Source organism: Carex rostrata, chromosome 31, assembly GCF_964058835.1.
Source record: "Carex rostrata chromosome 31, lpCarRost1.2, whole genome shotgun sequence".
NCBI classification, from domain to species: Eukaryota; Viridiplantae; Streptophyta; class Magnoliopsida; order Poales; family Cyperaceae; genus Carex; species Carex rostrata.
The window spans coordinates 3215867-3238362 of record NC_135948.1 but is presented as its reverse complement, the minus strand read 5'-3'; the positions used below and the strand labels follow the sequence as shown (position 1 = coordinate 3238362).

Sequence of the window (22496 nt, the reverse complement as noted above, 5' to 3'; positions counted from 1 at the left end):
CTTATGACTGGGCGGCCTTATGTTTTAATTTTTAAGTCATTAGCGAACATAAGTTATCAGTGGAAATTAATAGTTCACGTTACTTTGAGATTCGAACTAGAATAGTTCGTGAACCTATTTCCAACGAATCAGGTCGAGTTTGAATTTGATTTGAATTAATTTCAAACTATTTCGAATTAAATTTTTTACGACCTTTTTCGAATCAAACTCGAATCGAATGACGAACTACGAATTTTTTTTGGAGCCTTAGCGCATATGGTGGTAAATAAAATTTCTAAACTAGTGAAAATATATATGTGAAATTTGGTCAAATGAGAAAGCAGCTCATTAAATGATAGTAGGATCATAAACCGGGTGTATTCACAATTTATGACGGAGACTAGCGAGATTGAAAGGTACGCGTCTCAACGTGCGCGCCATGGTAATGGAGCCGACTCCCCGGAGGGTTCCTCGCGATGGACTTATGACTCGAATTAAATTACCATTTTACCCCCTGGGATAGGGGGATATTTCCTCATCGGTTAATTAAATTCCAATAAGTCGGCACATATGTCCATGGGCTACTATCGCCTTTCTAAAATAACGGAGCTCATTAATTAATTTTATTTCACATTTTTTTAATCTTGTTTTGTTCCCATTTGACCTGACCAGCTGAGTAGCTGACCCCAGGCAAATGTGACTAGACACTAACTTACTAATTAATGACAAATATTTTAATTAAGCAAACTATTCTTTAAACTTCAGTTTATTTTTTTCTTTTCTGATATCCCATGTTTGATATACCAAATTCAATTATTTCTAACGGTTTATACTATTTAATTCCTAATTTCCTATAAAGCGTTAAATTGTTTATCCCTATTCCCTAGACACAACAAAAGTACAAATCCAGTTAAATAATAACTACGAGAAAAGACACTTTTATTAAATTCCAAAAGATTTTTTAATTAACAGTTGTGCAGAAGCTTTCTAGCATCTACCCTCTGAGGCTCGGTCAGACAGAATCAGCTTTTCTTTTGTCGTCTGGCCTGTCCAGATAGCGACTCTCCGTTTCAACTACCATCTCATCCGTACACGTTTATCCTCGAGTGATCACAACCGTCAAAATCCCGTCACGGCGCTAAACCACGAGTTTTGAGCCTAACCTAACCTACTATATGTCGGGTGTGCGAGCGAATGTCTCTGTCGCTCGCTCGCTCGCTCGCTCTTAGCCTAAACCCAGCTGGATAAATTATCCATGATACTGGATTATGGACATGCTTTTACATATAATTAACGCGGTTGTGACCTGATTGAATTTGATCGAAACATTCCGTAAAAGAGAGAGAGAGAGAGAGAGAAGGGTCGAGAGGAACTTTGCTCTTATCTGCTTTGGATGGACTTGTGAGTTGTGAGTGGGAGCATATTAGTATATGCCATTTGGGAACCAGCTGCTCATTTTGTCGTTTACTGGACCATAAAAAACATGTCAGGCTATTAATGAGAGAAAGCCATTTTCCTTAACCTTATGTGCTGATTTTGGCCAATTTTACCGGACTTTTGGGACTAGCTAGTAGCTATCCACTGTCGTATTAAATTTTTAAAAATATGAGATCAGCAAGTTGGATCAGATTGGAATGGTTTAATTAATTAATTTAATCAGAAATAAAATTAGTATGCCGTTAGAGTGATGGAATGAGACCCCGCTCCATGGAATTAGAACTGAGCTTATTATTTTAGCAATTTTTTATATATTTTCTTCTATTAATTATCAACTAAAATATAAATTATTTAAGTTACATAGATTAAAATACACACACACACTCAAATATTGGATGATCAGTCCCAGAAGTGAATCATATAGATCAAAATTTATTAAAATTGTATTAAGAATATTTATTAGACTTGTTAAATTAATAGCAAAGATCGTCTCTTAGATTATAATTCAATTACAGAATTCACATTTTTGAGAAAATCATGCACACATTTAAAATAATGAGAAACTTAAATAAAAAATTGTTGTCCGGGATTTTCTTTTTCTATGACTAAAAAATATAATCTAAATTGCAGTACAAAATGGTCCAAATTTTAATATATACCATTTGAAAAAAATTGATTAACATAAAATCCAAAAATTTTGTGAAATTCCATAGTTATCACAGACGCAACTTTAAATTACGTCCACCAAAAGTGTGGACGTAATATCAAGTTGTGTCCAAATATTGGTGAATGTCATTTGAAGTTGTGTCCATTAAATCATATTAATTTATGTAGTTTTAATAGATTTTTTTATTAATCCTCAAAAATAGAAGGAGCAACATATAATTTGAATATATTGGAAGGAACATCAAACAAAATAATAAAGTATCTTATAATTTAGATGTACTATAAGTACTACGAAATATTTTTCGAGCAGAAATTTTTGCGGTTGCTAAAAAAATTACACTATTTCTTGGCGTGTTACTGGAAAAAAAATAAAAATATTTTAAATCTGAGTTATTGACCCTGGTTCAAAAGTCACTTCTAAATAAATAAAGAAGTTATCACGATCCTTCTAGTATATTCAAATTCTAAGATACTCTAACTATTTTTTAAAATCAACATAAGACATTTTCAAAAATAGATGGAGTACCTTAGAATTTGAATGTACTAGAAAGACTACAATAATTTCTTTATTTACCTAGAAGTGACTTTTGAACTATCAATAGCTCAGATCCAAAACATTTTTTTTTCAGTAATATGTCAAGAAATAGTTTCATTTTTTTACAACTGCAAAAAATCCTGCTCGAAAAATATTTTATCTAGTATATCTAAATTAAAAGATATTTTATCTATTTTATTTGATATTTTTATAGTACATTCAAATTATAAGTTGCTCCATCTATTTTTAAAAATAAATGAAAAAACTGAAGTATTTTGTTCCATTACATATTGAATGCAACCTCACGTTGCGTCCACCAGACTTTTAAATACAACTTGAAGTTGCATCTATAGTAAATATGGAGCAAATTCTTTGATTTTTTTTTTTTTTATAAATGATATATTTAAATTTTTCGGACAAAATCATAACAGAGATAAGAGTAGAACTAGGGTGCTCTTAAGCTCACCAAAGTTTTGGTGAGCTTAACTCTAAAACTCATTAAATCGATTTCAAATGACGAATCCGAACCGTTGAAACCCGCCTACCTTACATGTGATGCATCTACATGTGAAATTTTTAAACATTCGAATTAATTTAGTATAAAGTTAAGCGGTCAAAAAACGTTCAAAAATGAATGCACTAAAATTAATTTATTAACCTTCTAATTTTGACCGCTTGACTTTATACTAAATTAATTCGAATTTTTAAAAATTTCACATGTAGGTGCATCACACGTAAAGTAGACGGGTTTCAACGGTTCGGATTCGTCATTTGAAATCAATTTGATGAGTTTTAGAGTTAAGCTTACCAAAACTTTGGTGAGCTTAAGAGCACTCTAGTTCTACTCCAGAGATAATATCGAGAAGTGATGCTCAATTAAAAAGGGGTTAATAAAGAAAAGGGGTAATCACTTTAGCAAGATAGAAAAGAAAAGAATACATGAGTCACCGAGCAATAAAACTGAACGTTGGTCGTTGGTCCATATTCACGACAGTTAATTACTAGAAATATGATAATAGTTATCTTATTAAAATCACTCAGAAATCTTTTAACTCTTATCTATTTTTTACTTGTACTATTTTTTTAGAATATCATCAATAAATTTTCAGCTGACGTGTGTAGTTATATATAACATATTAAGTTTTTATACTAAGTATATACAATTTTTCTAAAAATTGAACATATCAACTCTTTTCATTTTTTTTATCACCCATCCATTTTTTACATATTTTCAGAGGTGGTTTCTTTTTATTCTACTTTTGGTTTGATTTGTTATGTTGTTATTTTTTTCTTGATATGCAATGCATAACGATTTAAGATGCTAGGTATAAATACTTAAAGCTTAAGTATTAGACTTAAAGACAACGGAGCGAATAAAATCATAAAACACTTCAATATGAATCTCATTTAAAGGAGCAAATCGAATATAAGATGTTTATAATTTTAGATTCACAAACTTTTTCACAGATTATCGAAAATATGAGCGAGATTGAACGGAAGGAAAAAAAAAAAGATCCTCCTCTAAAAACATGCAAAAGATTGGTAGCTAACGAGAAAGAAATGAATAAATATTCTTTTTATAATGTAAGTGGTGATATCTATATGCAAGTGTTAATATATAATGCATAAGTGTGTGCAGAAAAAAAAAAGTTGAACTTGATAAAAAAAACAATTAACCTTTTGTTAAATAACACAGTTTAATCAAATTGTAGCCGTTATTTAACTTGTTTGATCATTGTTATTCCCAATATTAGAGGTCTACATTTAGGCACGAGTCACCTAATCATTCCAACTAATAATCTTTAAATACACAGAGGTTGACCATTTGCTTTTGTCTGAAAAAAGAAATCTGTACTGTTTATTTTTTTTTTTCAAACACACATGCTTCTTCTTTCAATTTGGTCTCAGAATTTCTCCTTAAAAAAAACAAAAAAAATTGGTCTCAGAGGATAAATCTTCCCACAAATCATGCCCATCACTGACTAGCAAATATCTCCACCAGAAGATTCGCTGTGTCGAAATAACTTTACTGCTCTTATCAGTTCACGTTTAATTCGTCAATTATTTGTGAACTGTGGTAACGGTGAACTAAACAATAAATTATTTAATTTACTGAATTTTGATGGAATTATTTTTAAATTTTACGAATTATTCAAGAATAATTTGCGATTTTTTTTTTCTTGTAAGACTGAGATCTCTAATTCAGATAATTTCAAATTATATTTGAATAATATTCAAATAATTCTTAAATTACAAAATTTTGACTCGGACAAACTGAACTAAAATAATTTATTTGTTATTGTGGTTTTTATTAGGTTGCAAATGAATCAAACCGAATCGAACTTACCTCCAGTTTGAGTTTAGGTTTGAATAAGATTTGAACCGAATTGGTTTGATTTGTTTCAGAACGAACTAATTTGAATCGAATTAATTGCGAACTACAAATTTTTCGAATCGAAATCAATCGAATTACAAATTACAATTTTTTTTGGCAGCCCTAGTTATACCGGTAGTTTATGCATTGGTTTTTTTCACGCGGAACAAAATTTCTTTTACCTTTCACGAGTCCACACTGATGGATTATAGGCCAGCTCAAGATTCTCTTACCTTTTACGCGGCTGGATTGATTAAAATCACGGCATGAACTTAGTCAAATGGAACTTATTTAATTGTAAATTTGTTACGCTAGTGAAACACTTTCCTATTATAAGTTACCATTCTATTAACAATTTTGAGCTCTGATATAAATTCAGTTCCTACATTATTAAAGATTGATGGTTGAATCCATTAGCTGCATTATTTGAGATTCGAACCTAAATATTTTGCGAATTAATTTCAAAAGAATTATATTCAGTTTGAGTTTGAATTGAATAAAATTTGAATCAAACTGATTTGATTTGTTTCAGAACAAACTAATTTCAAATTGAATTAATTGTCAATTTTTTTCAAATCAAAAATCACGAACTACAGTCTTTTTGTGCAGCCCTACTTGTTATAGGTGCACAGTCGTTTGGAAATTGGAATATTACTGTGTTAGGTGAAATATTCCTCTGCCTTTTTTTTTTTGAGGATAAGCCCTTAGGCAAATATTCCTCTGCCTTGCAAAAACAAATGTGAAACTCCAGACGTGGTGGGGCCCACAAGGGCACCCTGGCCTGGTCACGCGCTTCTCACGTGTATCCTTCCTGGATCAACGGAGGAGATGGCATCATGGAAGTCCGTTCCCCGGCAAGGCACGAGTAGACGGGACCCAATCGATCCGATCAACGATCGGTTTTCTTTTCCTTCTTAACTTAAATTTCTTCTATAACAATTCCTACACAACTAACCGTGTGGCGTTAAGTTTTCTATTATAAGAGGATTAAAAGATGACTAACTCCACCGTACTCTGCTGGTTGCGGAACAGAAGAACCCTCCGTCCTTGGGAGAGCAACACTGAGTGACTTAACATAAAAATATAATTATTTATTTCTATTGGACTACAGGAAAATAATATAATTATTAATTAATGTACAATAATATGTCCTGATTAGGGATACACAAAAAGTTCATAGTTCATGATTTGATTCAAGTTTGATTCCAAAAAAGTCTGTAATTAATTCGATTCAAAATTAGTTTGTTCTGAAACAAATCAAATAAGATCGGTTCGAATTTTATTCAAACTCAAACTCAAATTGGTTCGTGAACTATTTAGATTCGAATCTCAAATAATGCAGCTAATGGCTTCAACCATCAAACCAAACTTATATCAGAGCTCAAAATTATAAATATAATGGTAACTTGTAATAGGAAAATGTTTCATCAGCGTAACAAATTAACAATGGAAACAAGTTCCATTTAACTAGGTTCATGCCATGATTTTAACTAATCCAGCAACGTAAAAGGTAAGGGAATTTTGGACTGGCCCATAATTCATCAGTGTAAATTTGTGAAAGGTAAAAGGTAAAAGAAAATCGCGTGAATTTTGTTCCGTGTGAAGAAAATTAATGCATAAACTATTGGTGGCTGCAAAAAAAATCCGTAGTTTGTGATTTGATTGACTTCAATTCGATTCGAAAAAAATCTTAATTAATTCGTCCGATTGAAGTTTGTTCTGAAACAAATTAAACCAGTTCGATTCAAATTTTATTCATACTCAAATTCAAACTAAGGTAAGTTTGATTTGGTTAGATTGATTTGCAGCCCTAGTTCTGATTAAGCATGGATAAGTCCGGTAGAATGTATTATTGTTCTGTTTGCATTGTTCAACGTGAAAAATGTATGTCAGAATTATTTTTGAGTTAGAAAAAGTTTTTTTCTTCATTTTTATATGGAACACCCATGTTTAATAATTTTTTCATTTTTTTTTTCGTTTTGATATTTATCATACAACATATCAAAATTACTAGCACCTTAATTTATTTCAAAAAAATGCTTGGCCACAAACAACCCTAATTTAGATTATGCTAAAGTCAAATTGGTCATTTAACTTAGCCCTACATATTAATTAAGATCATGACATTGATTGAAAAAGATGTGAACTTTATACACGCTTAGTGGATAATGACTTGCGATGTATTTGCTTTGATTTCACTACAAGTAACTAAATTTGAGAAAAATAAAATATAATACATACAAAAGTGACACAAAATTGCACAAAATATAAGATAATTTAATATTGGGTTAGTCCGGCCGCTTGGATTAATAACATATATAACTAGTTGGATTAATTTGCATGCTATACTTAATTATAAAATATTAGAATATAAACTTGCATAGAAAAAAGAATTTATTTCTCTGTTTTTTTTTTTTTTTGGTAAAATATTGTTTTTTCTCTGTACCAAAATTCTTAAAAATTAAAACTCAACTGACTCAACCGTGCGGAAATTTTTTATTGGTAGTAATTGATAGAAAATAAGAGAGGGAAACAGAAAGAGTACAGCTGTTTTTTTATAGGTAGTAAGATCGGTACTGTTCATACTGATCCTAATTTTTTTTTTTTAAAAGTTAGGATCGGTACTTTAAAATAGATCAAAGTTTGAATTGGTACTGTTCATACCGATCTAATTTTTTTTTTTTTTGCAACTTATAAAAAAAAAAGTTAGAATCAATATGAACAGTACCGATCTTACTACCCATATAAAAATAGCTGTCCTCTTTGTGTTTCCATCTCTTCTCTATTAATTAGTACTAATAAAAAATTCCCCAACCGTGCGCCTTCAAATTGTTGATTGGATAATCACAATTTTTAATATATTATTTTTCCTCTGTTACGGGCATCACTACACCACCCGAATTTTCTGTACTTTATACTTTGTTCTTTTTAATATTTAAGTGGTCAGTGTTGGAAATTCATATCCTCTCCAATACCTGATAAGGGAATCTTTTACAATTATCTCAAACCGTAAAGTGAAAGTGATTCTCTGAAATACCGGAGAGAATGCGGGTTCCAGTGTTGGCGCCTTTCTGTGGGCTGGTTTCAAATCAACCGTTGTTTTCTTCTTGTTTCTTTTGCTTTTTTTTTTTTTTTTTTTTTTTAATGAAAATTAGCTTTAGTATTCTTATGGTCTCAAGTCTCAACTGATGCAATAATTTAATAACTGAATATGTATTAGAGATAATTATGTGGTAATTTCGTTTTTCATTGAAATTTTTTTTATTCAAGTTAAGAGTTCCTCATTTTTTTTTTCGTACTACTAGGATTAGAGATTTAATTAAATGTTGCTTTAGTATTTTACTATGAGTGAGTCTATGGTACTATGCATATTACGATTTGGCACCGTGCTACGACTCTATATTCGAGTTTTCAAATCCTAACGGTCGATCCGAACCGTTCATCTTGTTCTCCATATTAATATGTGTTTGGAGACCAAATTTTACATTTTTTGAAAATTTTTTTTACTATTTTTTTAGATTTATTGAAAATCACTTTTTTTGGATGATCCAAAATTTTCAGATCAAGTGATTTTCTAAATATCTAAAAAAATAGTAAAAAAATTTCAAAAAAATGTAAAATTTGGTCTCCAAACACATATTAATACGGAGAACAAGATGAACGGTTCGGATCGATTGTTAAGATTTGAAAACTCGAATATAGAGTCGTAGCACAGTGCCAAATCGTAATATGCATAGTACCATAGACTCACTCTTTTACTATTTGATATTTTTCTATTTTAGGTAATAAGAGAAATATTGCACAGAGTTATGGCTTTGATATACATAGTAACCATTATATCTGCTCATTATGTATACCATATCTAGCACAAGTGAGCAAATATAAAGTTCTTTGGCTAATGTACAATTATCAATTTACAAACTCCCAAACATAGAGTGAGTCTATGGTACTATGCATATTACGATTTGGTTCGTAATACGGCTCAATATTTGACTTTTTAAAATCCTAACGGTTGATCTGAACCGTTCATCTTGTTCTCCATATTAATATGTGTTTGGAGACCAAATTTTACATTTTTTGAAATTTTTTTACTATTTTTTTAGATTGATTGAAAATCACTGTTTTTGGATGGTCCAGAATTTTCAGATCAAGTGATTTTCTAAATATCTAAAAAAATAGTAAAAAAATTTCAAAAAAATGTAAAATTTGGTCTCCAAACACATATTAATATGGAGAACAAGATGAACGGTCCAGATCGATCGTTAGGATTTTAAAAAGTCAAATATTGAGCCGTATTACGGACCAACCCGTGATATGCATAGTACCATAGACTCATTCCCCAAACATATATTATGTTTAAAATATGACCACCTTGCACAGTTGCACGTTCATAATATGCAAGTCAATTGCGATTAAAATATATAATCTTCTTCCAATGATTAACTAAACTGCGGAAGCTTCCATAACTATGATTGTATTATTTAAAGGGTGGCTAACAATTGTTAATGAAAATAATGAATAAATTATTAAATTTAGACATTATTTTTTCACTGTTTATGTATTCCTGCAGTCCCTCTTGCCACTAAGCCAAAAAAGTAATTATGTATTTATCATAAGACCATAAAATGTTGAAACATTTTTACTAAAATTCACTAAAGAGTACTTCGTTGAAATACCGTTTTATTTTTAGTTATAATATATTTTACAAAACTATGCCAAGTAATTTTTATAAACATGAAATAATATTAAGAAAGGTTCAAATCAACGTTCTAAATAGCGATTATTGTATCATTGAGAAAAGGTTGATAGCGTTATAGCTTTTGAGGTCCGAAAAAGTTATAACTAACTATATATTTAGAACCCTGGATCAAATGCTTCTATCATGACTATACCTTTTAGTTTTCTAATAACAAAAAAAAATCTAAAATTTATATGTCAAAATAAAAATATTAGATGCGATCTATATTATTTTTCTACATGTACATAAAAAAAATATTACTTTTTGATTTTGGTTTATATGAACCAATAAGTTGAAAAAAAAAATTCAAAGTTTATAATTTATCCACATTGGTGTATTTTTATAAGCTCTTGGTACTGATCAAAACAAATTGAAATATCATGATCTTTTATGCGTACATAAAAAAATGATATAATTATATATAACAATTTTATTTTGATATTTATCTGTTAAATTTAAGTTATTGCAGTTCTAAAAACAAAAACATATTGAAGACTAAAAAAATAAAGACATTTAAACCATCCGTAATAATATTTTGAATGAAACTTATTCTCATGTATAATTAATGAGTATGACTAGTATAACATCAGTGTCGTTTCAGTCTATATAACACCAACTCCAAAATATATCGAATCGACTTCAAACGGTGAATATAAAAAAATTGCATGTAAACGCATCACTCATAAAGTAAATTAGTTTGAACGGCTCGGATTAGTCGTTTAAAGTCTATTCAATCAATTTTAAAGTTAATGTCACGTGACACCGATGTCATACTAGCCGAATTCATAATTAATTTATGCTTACCAAATTAGTTTTGAACGATGCGCAAAGGGGAGAGAGCATTAATATGTCTCTTCTTTTCTCCTTTATATATACCTTAATTTGCTAAAAAGGGAGATTTAATTCATATTTTCTATGTCGGCATGGGTCCTAATTACTATTACAGTACTTAATAACCACCTTTCCACTCTAAGGGCCTGTTCGGCTGCAAACTAAAGTTTACTGTTCACGTGGAAAAATGAAAATTCACTCAGACTGAATTTTTTTTTTCCCACGTGAACAGTAAATTTTAGTTCATACTTTTTCTATTCCCGTTCCTATTCCCATTCCCACTGTGCAGCCAAACATGACCTAATTGAGTGAGACGTCGTAGTGGATCCCATATTGCACTCCTTGGTTTGATTGGAACATGCGTGTATTGGATATTCATTCAAAATACAAAATAAAGCATTTCTACTCTTCATATTCTAAGAAAAGTGAAAAAATATTGAACGTTAATTTCTATTCATACATTTGTCATCAACGTAAAAAAAATATAGTCAAGAAGATTCCTTTTTTTTTTTTATAATTATGACAATTGATTGAATGGTTATGAAAATAAAAGCGCGTGAAAAATATTGATAATAAGCTTTTTATAATTATAAAAACTGATTAAATAGTTATTAAACTAAAAAAATAACTTTATAATTTTTTATATTTCAGATAGAATATGTATTAAATTTGATGTAATTTGAAAATTAATTGAATTTATCATGTATTTTAAAAATTTAAGGGTTTACTTTTATCCACACTTAACCAATGACTAAAAACATTTTAAATAATATCAAATTTGATACACAATCTATCTAAAATGTACATAATATGTTCATAGTTTCTGTATGATATATTTGTGCATTGTCATAGTTATCAAAGACATACAACTATGATTTCTCCGTATATGATATAACTAGATGTCTTCCCGTTGTGTATACTATGTAAATCATTCAGGGGCGGACTCAAGATTTTCGTCGGGAGAGAGACAAAAAAATATCAAATCAGGTTTAAATTGCTTATCAGATTTAGACCCATTAACTAATTGAGTACTCGATAAAAAAAAAAAAACAATGTTTTGACTTATATTTTCCAATACCCTGACTTATAATTCTAATCCTATAACTTATAATTAATATTACCAATCATAATTCAAGAAATTTATTTTGATTTTAACACTAAATTTAACCCGAATTACAAATCAAACATCTAAAGGGGGGCAAAAATTTTTTCAGAAGGGACAGTCGATCGGTACCAATAGATCACCACTAAAACTCAAAATTCAGAGAGGACGGTTGCCCCCTGTGCTACAGTAGATCTGCCCCTGAAAGCATTGCCCAATTTCACAAGAAACAAAGAAGCTACAGAAAACTGATTGTTTTGCTCAGTGCTTAAAGGCAGTATCCCTATAATTGGTAGCACAAGAACATGCGGTGGTGGTTAAAAAACACCACCTCACAAAATTTCCATGAAAAGTGAGACAAATGCATGTGGGGGGAGTAGATAGAACTTAAAGGGACATGTGGATAAGCTAAGCATGCATGTTATTTCATTGGATTTCTTATAGAAAATGTTTGTACATTTTGCTTGACGCCTTTACCTTGAATTTAATTTGTTTAACCTTGGTTCATTGTATATGTGTGAAAGGTTTCAGCAATGACCAATAAAGGGATTCCAAATCAGCAAAGTACGGCACATAATTTAGAAAATTAAGGAGAAAGGCATTTTGACTTTGAACAAGTTAACTGTACATTATTTGCTTAGCTCTTAGCTGAAGTGATTGATGTTTTCAATATAACTGCTTCCTTTTCTCATTTAAAAATAAGATTTGTTTAACTTATCAACACGAAAATTAGGTTATTCTGACACGTGTTCTTGATACAAAGGGAATTTTATGCAACTCAGATTGCAAATAGTTCTTATTTCAATTATTATGTACTTGTTCTGCTCAACTACAATTATTGTTGTTAATAATCAATAGACATTCACTTAATTAGGTTGCTTTTCCATTGAGTCTTGTTTTTTTTTTATTATTATCTTATGCAAAAATGTAAACTAAGCTTACAAATTAAGCCAAAATGATACATGGTATGGCATCAGCAATTTAGCATAATACAAATTTATATAACAAATTAATTAAGTAACATCTACTATTCACAAAAAAAATAAAAAAAGTTACACTTGTAAGCTACATAAGCGTGTCTACAAGTTTCTTTTTCCGAAAAGAACCAGATTATCTGTTTAATTACTAAATTAAACTTAAACAAAAGTTCCTATTGAAGTAAAATTTTAACAGTTATACCCTCAGTACCCCTGGAAAAAACCCAACACTGTAAGATCTCAGCAACTAATTAACTCAGCCTCATCAACAAATCTCAACTTGATTTTATAATTAGTACTTGACCACATTCTCCCAGTGATTATGTACTGCAAACAAAATTTCTTCCGAGATCATGTTGCAACTACATATTCAAGGATACGCATATGCTATTATTCTTGTGCATGAACAATTTTCCTGCTATTCCTGTTTTTCTAAATCCAGTCATTGAATTGTTTCGAGATGCGTGCACAGAAATTTTTTGAAAAAAAATTGCTTTGAGATTCGTTTCCGGAAAAAATTGAACGGTTGGATTCGAAAAAACATGGATAGCAGAGTTACTGTTCACAGGAAGAGAATAACAGTGGATTTGACACTGCCCTGAACTAACATGACAGTATCAAATTAACACTGCCTTGAACTAACCAAAATTTCCAAAAAAAATGTATACCACAGAACATTATTAATTACAATTTTTTTTATTTATGTACAGTCTATAACAATTTATTGACAAGTGATATTTTAAGTGCGAGATCAATTATGTTTGCATATATATTAAATACCTTTATCTGTATCCTAAAAGTGTTTATACAAAGTGTTTATCAATTTTCCTTTTCCAAATAATCAGAATGTCAAACACATTTTTGAATAAATAAAATATTAACTTTCAATTTTTTTATTCCTAATAATGTACAGTACAAAATACTTCTGTTAACAAATTAAGTACTTATAAACACATCTAGAATATATATATATATATATATATATATGCATGTAAGAAGTGTAGTTAATATGTCTAGTTATCAGTACATTTTAATTAATTACGAATAATGCATATGCGCATGAATCCAAACTTTGAGATCCCAATATGCAAAAAGGACAGGCTGACACGTTTACGTTGATCCTACTTCAAAAGTACAAATATCAAGTCAAATCTTGCTTAGATTTAGATAAAGTAAACTCTAATTTATAATCTATAAGATCTTTATTAGATATTCTGTTGATTTTCCCAAGATAACCGTTAATTCTTTGTAAGCTACCTTTTCAAAATAACATTTTCATAACATGTTCCCTCTAAATAGTTAATTAATACTTCTCTATTCTCTATGGGTTGGCCGGTTCATGAACCTTTTTGGATAAAATCTTGAAGGGATCATTAACAACCAAAAGCTATTCATTCCACTAGTGTGTATTCTCATTAGTACCCTCAATTTGCGACAGAATTATATATACCAGTAAGAGTAAGGCTTGGGTGCTATGGATAGCATAAGGTTATCCCGTGCTACGGTCTCAAAAACTTATCGTATAACCTTCAAGCTTCGATTTAAATAGCTCAATAAATTAGTTATATAATAAACTTGTAGAATACTATTTTTTACTATTTTTGAAGTTTTTTTACTATTTATTATGATTTATGAAAGATGACCAAAAATGAACTAAAATTTTCCTATTCAATTTGGCCATCTTTCATAAATCATAATAAATAGTAAAAAAATTCCAAAAATAGTAAAAATTAGTATTCTACAAGTTTATTATATAACCAATTTATTGAGGTATTTAAATCGAAGTTTGAAAGTTATACGATAAGTTTTTGAGGCCGTAGCACGGAATGACCTTATGCTATCCATAGCACCCAAGCCTTACTCTACTAGTAAATCTGTTTTGCCAAAATATTTTACTTATTTTTATTTGAAGAGATTTTTGCGAAACAAATTGTTGCATAATAGTAATGTACAACAACGGGAGCAAATTATGTAGTAGAAATCATTAAGCTCCTTAATAAGGAGGAGAGATAATTTAAATCAAATTTGTAGTGAAAAATAGTTAAATACTATATTTATCTACAAGATAACACATGTGAACTCTAGTGTAGTGGTAAGAATTTTGGCACCAACAGAACCCAACTGGGTTCGAATCCCGCCTTCAGCAGAAAAAAGAAAAAGGGTGCGCTGTGCACAGGCTCGGTCCGGAGGTGTCGTGCGTGGTTCAGAGGTGCGTTCCACGGGTGCGGCGCGCGGTCTACGGGCACTTGGATCATATGCGGCGCGACCAGTGCATACTTAAGTGTTGAAGCTTATAATTTGAAAATTTTATCTATGTGCGATCTGAAAATTCAACGGCTGAGGATTAAAAAAAAATAGTAAATCATGATCCTTACAAGATCTAGACATTAAGCTCCTTAATAAGAAGGAGAGATAATTAGATGCAGAAGAAATGTGACTTTTTTGGAATCTGATTGTTGTAATCCGAGCTTTGTATTTTGCCTACGGGCCGTTGAATGACAAAAAGAAAATGTAGACTTTTTTGCCTAAGATAAAAAATGAGAGAAAAAGTAAGTTAAGGCCATCTTTATAAAACACGGTTTAATCGAGCAAGTATGCTAGTTTTGGTGCAAAGTTAACGATTTGGCTAAGATTTGATTTTCAAAATTTTAATATATAAAAGATTTATGGATCTTACGGAAATTTGGCAAAAAGGTTTATCTCAAATTTTCAAATGGTACTATGAAGTTATGCTTTTATACAAAAAAACTCACTGAAGGAAACCAAAGACAAACACAAGTCAGCATTATTTTTATTAAAATTTTGGAAATTTTTTATATCGTTTTGAAAATGGGGCTCCTATGATAACATAAACCAACTCAACCAACCGGAAAGGCAAATCAATCAATGATTATGTCAATAAAAATTCAAATACATACATATACAAAAGTAAAGCTTAGGTGTTATGGATAACATAAAACCTTTCGTGCTACAGTCTAAAAAATATATTGTATAAACTTCAAATTTCGATCTAAGTAGCTTAATAAATTGGTTATATAATGAACATGTATAATACCAACTTTTACTATTATTTATTATTTATTGAAGATGGCAAAAAATTGTTAATATTTTAAGTCATTTTTTTTTATCATTTTTCATAAATCATAAAAATAATAAAAACATTTCAATAAAAATTAGTATTCTACAAGTTCATTATACCTAAAAGAGTATGCCACTAAAAGAGTATGCCAGCAACTAATTGTGAGTTTGTGACCGCTTGTGATAATTTTTACTTCTCTCGTCTCCAAAATATTTTATGTGCGTGTTCAGCGACCAAAGAGAGTATGCCAGCAATACTCAACGGGTCATGCTTTTATGAGAGTTGGAATCTGTACAATTTGACGAATGTGATACATTCTGAGCCCAAAGTTATCTTGCAACCTTCAATTAACATTCAACCCAATAACATCACTTCTAAAATGGGCTGAATTTCATATATTCAATTATTGGACTACTAATTATCTATCTATCGGACCATATTTGTGTTCCGTTGCACTATAGATATTTTAGAAATGAACAAGAAAAGGCAACATGGTAGAAGAGTTTATACCATTTAGTTATATATGAAGCGATTTTTTTATTTTATTTGCAAGGTTTTGAAATGACATATTTTTAACTTAAAAGGTAGCAAGTCAAATTCCTTCCTCACTTGAAGAAAGCCATGAATTATTCTATATGGTTCCGTTGTTCCGTTGTAGATGTAATTTAATTTTGGATGCTTCCGTCAAATTCCTTCCTCACTTGAAGAAAGCCATGAATTATTCTATATGGTTCCGTTGTTCCGTTGTAGATGTAATTTAATTTTGGATGCTTCCACCTGGCAAAATAATAAGTTCCTAATTTTGATGTGCATGGAGACTGGAGAGTTTATCTTGTTGTTGGTTGTCTTGGATGCTTTAATTATGATCAAATAAATCAAATGTTTCGGATTAAATTGCACGCAGCGAAAGAGAATTTATACAGGACAAAATTAAAATCTAACTATAGAATTACTATAAATTAGTTGAAATTCGGACTTTGCTCCGGGAATAAAAAAAAACTTAAAAGCATCTTTAAGAAGTCAAAAATTTATAAAGAATCTGGAAGAAAAAAAATTCCTTTGATAAATTGCCATACACTGTTCCGTACATTGCTGTATATTACCATAGTGACAATCATTATTAAAAAAGAAAAAGAAAATAAATCCTACATATCTTTTTTTTTTTGTACTATTTGAAATGAAAACAGATCAAAATCTGAGTAAAAAGCTTTTGGTTAGCAGGTCAATGCAATAATGCAGGTTACTCAGGAATCAATATTGAGGTTTTGGTCGCCACCAATGTTCACCATATATCCACACTTGTAATTTTTCTTCACATGATCGATCTGAAAAAACGAGAGAACATGTACAAAAAATGTTAGTAATAACGCCAAAAATGTAGTATATATGTAATGCTGTTGTTATAGAAGCACAGACGAACACAAAACTCAGCTGCAAATAGAGCAAGGAACCAATATACAAAATATTCGATGCAAGTACCAAAAGAGATTGAACCAGAAACCTAACAATTTGTATGAAAACAAGTATAAAAATGAAATTACAAAATCATTAATTTAATTTAACAAACCTTAGCAAAAAGGAAGAGCTTGAGGCCAGAGCTAATTTTCTTCTCTATGTAAGCAGATATTACACCGTTGTTATCCATCTTTCCCCTCAGCATAAACTACAGCCATTTTTTTTTTGCAATATTTGATTTACTATATGTTAAATAGCAAAACAGGACATGTTGACAACTCATCAGACGGGAATCCTCCAAGCTTGCGGATATTAAGTAGACTACTTAAAAAAGGTCACCTTTTATGTGGGTGAGTATGGTGTTGTACAAACCATAAATACCAGTATTTCAATAGAGATAGACCAGGTAATGTAGTATGCTGGAGCAACTTACCCGATCAATAAAAAAAATAAAAAAGATAAATAAAGAAATAACCACATAAATGTTCTTGAGCAGGCTTATTGAGGGTTCTTTTCTTTCTTTAGGATTTATTATTGGCTAACTTCAATAAAAATATAAGGCAAATCACAAAGCAATACATATATAGCATTCAAAGGCAGAGAACAGAAACCCACTTCTCTAAATTTGTACTCGTAACCAATACTCGACAAAAAATATCTTGAGGGAGGATCATATTCAATTTCAGAAGCAAGTGAGACCTGACAAAAAAGGAATGAGGTTAATTTTCTGAATATTAATAAAAAGCAGAACTTCAATTGCATAGGTATCTGACCTTCTCAGATAAAATCTGGACGTAAGACAATGAAATTGCTCCCTCGTTCCAAACTCGGCCACTTGCAATCTAAAAACAGATAGGTATGTCAAATTTAGTGAAACCCAGAAAGTATTACAAGAGACAAAACTGATTCATGATTATTTTCAGAAGAAAGTAAATGAATACCAAATAATATAAACCAACCATTTTGTTAGTGTTATATCGAGCACCAAAACTAATTTGAGATATGTTATGCTCGGGTTGCCAAAGTACTTCAGTGCCCAATGATAAATTGAGTGTTACACTCTGCAATTTAGAAGTGCATTAAAAGTTAAGATTTTTCTCTACAGCATATATAGTTATATAAGAAGTTAAAGCACGTTATCTGAAATTACTTTTGCGAGTACCTGTATGTAATCAGCACTGCATAAGCCACTGGAGTTTTTATATTGGAATCGAGACTGGTAATCTTTACCCTGCATGACCATAGAAACAAGCATAAAAATGTAATTCGTTATACTCACATAAAAGTAAACGTGCATATGTGATTATAGAAGTAAACACTTAAGAAACATACTTGCCTTGTAATAAAACCAGAATGTGCTATGTACGCGCTGCTCATTTGTCATCTGACAGAGAAAACCAAATTTTCAGAAAACAATTTCATGTGTGTGTGGAAGCAGGAGTTTATATTAAAAAAGAAACATGAAATCACCTTTGAAATCATACGGGAAAAGGAGTTATTTGTCAAATTATACTTGACATCTGCCGTCCAAATTCCATCCGTATCTATCTCTCCATCAAGGACAAGCTGTACAATCTCTGATTAGAAACTATTTACATCCAGTAGTAAATACAAAGAAATGACAATGGAAGTAATAACCTTTGGATCATGAAAAACAGCACTAAATGCATACATTCTATTGTAAAACATCGACTCCATGGTGATCCTGTCAGATTATTTAAGGTCAATTTCAAAAAAAGAAATTAACAGAAGAATGAAAGTTTAAGCAGAATAATTACTCGTTTGGTTGACAATTTAAATAATACTTGTGCTTAAGGAAGAATCTTTCGTTTAGTTTGTTGACTAAAGTAATCCCCATCCCCTCCTGATGAGGTAGTTCCAGTATCCCTGAAACAAATTTAAATGCCAAAAACGCAATTAATAGATATAAGTACCAATTGATTGATTTACAAAATTACTTCCAAGAATAAAAATTATAGATGATCTTGTTCTGAGGACTGAGGTGCAAGCAAAACTTCTACAACACTATCTAAACTGTACATTTATATAACAGACTGTTCCAACTATGTTTTTCACTAGCAAAATGAATATTCATTTTTACAATTATAGACCGAATTTTCATTAATTTCATACAGACCAGTGTATTTCAAAAGGGTAGCTACGTAGCTCCGAGGAAGAAAGTAAAAAGTCAAGAACGCAATAAAGGAATCAAGAAATACTGATTCAATCAAAATGAAATGAAATGCTCACGCCAAGCTTCGTCTTGGAGTAGGCAGTAAGGAACTGGGCAAGGGAGATTCATATAGTCAACCTTCTCGTTCTTCTCCTCTTTCTTCTTCTCTGCCATAGCGGGACCGATAGATTCTGTCTGCGCACTCACCCTGGATGAAGAAGGTAGATAGTGTGCCCGGCTGATAGAGGTTCCCATGACAGAGTGACGTGGCCTTTTCTCTTCTAGATGAGGGATATTTGTTTCGGAATGAAAGAGGTAGAGAGGTAGAGAGATCGATAGGAGATAAAGAAATGTATTCAAATCCTCTGTACAGAATACATGTACTTCAAAGAATGATTTGCAGCTGTAACAAACTAACTAACTTCTGTTAAGATAACAGAGTCCTAATTACAATTTCCTACTGTGTTTGACTGATTTTGGTCAACTGTTGAATCCTCTATTATATGTTCAGTGTGAATTAATTTCTTGTGCGGGGTTAATTGGGAAAATGGTGGAGCTAGACAGCTAGTAGTAAGTGGAGTCGGGTCGGAGGTGGCAGTGTTGAATTTCAGGGTGGTTAGAAACAGATTTTACGAGACGGAATTGCAGCAGAATCAAGTTTTGTTTAAGACGAGCCTATAAATCCTCTGAGGTAACAGAAATATTCTGTTTAGATCCGTACCGTCCGATCATAATTCAAATCTATCTAGTCTGAAATGGAATGCACAAGCTCTTTTTAATAGTTTCACATTTTGATTGGACAGTCCAGATCTAAACAGAAAAATTATGTTACCTTTAGGTGATATTAAATTATTAATTTGTTTAAGAGTAGATAAGCTGCTGCACGAAATATCACAGAAAATCATACACTGAGTATCCGGACTCTATTTTGTCCTCCCTAAGTCCAAATGTGCCATGTTTGGTTGTGGAGTAAGAGGTGGAGTAAATCCTTACTCCACGCTTAAGGAGTCAAACGAGGAGTAACATAGGCGGTTTAAGATGTAGTAAGATTTGAGCTAAACCAGAATAACTTACACCACCTAGAGAGGTGGTTTAGCTTACTCCACCAAACATAATTAACTTACTCTGATTTAGCTTGAAGTAAGAAATTTAATCCGGTTTAACTTTACTCAACCAAAGAGGACCATAGTTTGTTGGAGGCTGGAAGGGATCTGTTACAGGGAATTCTATCGGTTCCTTTTCGAATTCATATCAGATGCAACTCAATAAATAAACTTCATATCAGATGAGGTAACAGGAATTTTCACAAAAAAAAGAAAGAAAAAAAGAGTTTAGATATGGACCGTCCGATCTGCTGTAGCACGAAATATTAAAGGGACCCAATTCATTCTGTCTGGATCGAATTGGTTCGGATTTTAATTGTACGGTTCAGATCTAAACTCAAATATTATGTTACTTCAGAGGATACAGACTTTTCGTTTTCGGTGCAGTTACGAGATAAATTGTAAAATATATATATTCAATCAGGTCCGTCTAATATGAAACAAACAGGAACTTATCTTAACACAATTAACTTTTTTTATGGACACAAAACTTCAAAAAATTACTTGCGTGACAAATTTGACCTTGCTTACATTCTCTCCGGCTGCCATATGTTTTCTATGATACTCTTTCTTTTTATTAATGGAGTAAGGCTTGGGTGCTATGGATAGCATAAACTTATTCCGTACTACAGCCTCAAAAACTTATCGTATAACCTTCAAACTTCGATTTAAATACCTCAATAAATTGGTTATATAATAAACTTGTAGAATACTAATTTTTACTATTTTTGAATTTTTTTTACTATTTATTATGATTTATGAAAGATGGCCAAAGATGGCCTATTCTTTTTCCTATTCATTTTTTTGTCATCTTTCATAAATCATAATAAAAAGTAAAAGGTAAAAAAATTCTAAAAATAGTAAAAATTAGTATTCTACAAGTTTATTATATAAACAATTTATTGAGCTATTTAAATCGAAGTTTGAAGGTTATACGTAGATTTTTGAAGCCGTAGCACGGAATGGCCTTATGCTATCCATAGCATCCAAGCCTTACTCAATAATCATATATTAACGTCTAATAAGTGAAATCTTTGAGTATCTATTGGAACAGTTTATGTGCTAATCATTTTATCAAGTAATCATTTACTGGCAGTTTTTATTTAGCTTACTATCATATTATTAAAAAAAATTTATTTTTTCGTTTACATTGCTTGATTTGGTGATCGACATAAATTTTGCATGACCTAAATATACACCAATAATTTTTGGTGTTATTCAGGAGCAAAATCAAATTTTCAAACTATAAAGGTCAAATACATATTGGACCGGATCAATTATATAAATATTTTCTATATATAATTGAGTTAATTTTAAATTATTTTGATATTTTACTTTAAACTGTATAAAAAATCATACATAAATATAAAATTAAAAAAAGAGTTAATTGACCCTTATTCTTTCTATTTAGGTCCACCCCTGATGTTATTATAAGACTATATTGCATGTCATGTTCTTTGTTTATTGAAACTTTTTTATTTCTTTTTTCTGTGAAATTTTATAAAACAATACGGAAAAGTTAATTGCAAATTTTGCCTCAATCTAGAATTTTTTGAAATGCACATCGTAAAAGATTGTATATACTTATATTGATAAATTTATTTTTGCATTCAAAGAAAGGGTAATATTATGAGAGGCATCTGAATTTTCATCAATTGTATTTGATTAGGACTAAAATTCAAACTTCGTCCCGAAAAATACGTATTTCAGAATGAAATTAGGTTTTTTTTTAATTGAGACGCATATATTATCATATAGAATACAATATAAATTATTTTTTGGAAATTTTAATATATATATATATATATAATTACACGGACAAGTAATTAATGTTACACATTGTATTAAGTATACCTCACACATTATTAAATATTTATTAGTAAAAAAATAAACGATTTCTAGCCATACGATAAAATTCTATAACAATTATTGGTTGGTCCAACGATTGAATATACTTGATGATTTGACTTGTTTCAGAGGCGTTGAAACTCAACCATTAGAATGTATTAATTTCTATTTGTTTTGTTCTTTTATCTTTAATTACACT

The 22496-nt window shown here is 30.6% G+C and overlaps 2 protein-coding genes across 2 annotated transcripts; both read right to left on the bottom strand.

The window, feature by feature from the left end:
• Positions 1-17580: 17580 nt before the first annotated feature.
• On the bottom strand, positions 17581-18410 carry LOC144547195 (mitochondrial import receptor subunit TOM40-1-like). Its single transcript, XM_078295781.1, has 4 exons — positions 18336-18410; positions 18133-18234; positions 17947-18015; positions 17581-17872 (listed from the first exon to the last, which is right to left on the bottom strand). Exons 1-4 carry the CDS (start codon positions 18408-18410, stop codon positions 17705-17707), a joined length of 414 nt encoding a protein of 137 aa, XP_078151907.1. The 3' UTR covers positions 17581-17704.
• LOC144547597 (putative mitochondrial import receptor subunit TOM40-2) lies at positions 18405-19646 on the bottom strand. Its single transcript, XM_078296285.1, has 5 exons — positions 19424-19646; positions 18979-19060; positions 18812-18878; positions 18644-18739; positions 18405-18557 (listed from the first exon to the last, which is right to left on the bottom strand). Exons 1-5 carry the CDS (start codon positions 19599-19601, stop codon positions 18477-18479), a joined length of 504 nt encoding a protein of 167 aa, XP_078152411.1. The 5' UTR covers positions 19602-19646; the 3' UTR covers positions 18405-18476.
• Between the last annotated feature and the right edge of the window lie 2850 nt (positions 19647-22496).

Excerpts from the sequence above, each read along its gene's own strand:
- LOC144547195 (XM_078295781.1), bottom strand. The coding sequence starts at position 18,410 with ATGCAGGGTAAAGATTACCAGTCTCGATTCCAATATAAAAACTCCAGT. Across the intron at positions 18,235-18,335 it reads GCAGTGCTGATTACATACAG|AGTGTAACACTCAATTTATC; the intron begins GTACTCGCAAAA and ends TCTAAATTGCAG. Across the intron at positions 17,873-17,946 it reads TCCAGATTTTATCTGAGAAG|GTCTCACTTGCTTCTGAAAT; the intron begins GTCAGATACCTA and ends CTTTTTTGTCAG.
- LOC144547597 (XM_078296285.1), bottom strand. The coding sequence starts at position 19,601 with ATGGGAACCTCTATCAGCCGGGCACACTATCTACCTTCTTCATCCAGG. Across the intron at positions 18,740-18,811 it reads CTGTTTTTCATGATCCAAAG|CTTGTCCTTGATGGAGAGAT; the intron begins GTTATTACTTCC and ends GAGATTGTACAG. Across the intron at positions 18,558-18,643 it reads TTTCCCGTATGATTTCAAAG|ATGACAAATGAGCAGCGCGT; the intron begins GTGATTTCATGT and ends TTTCTCTGTCAG.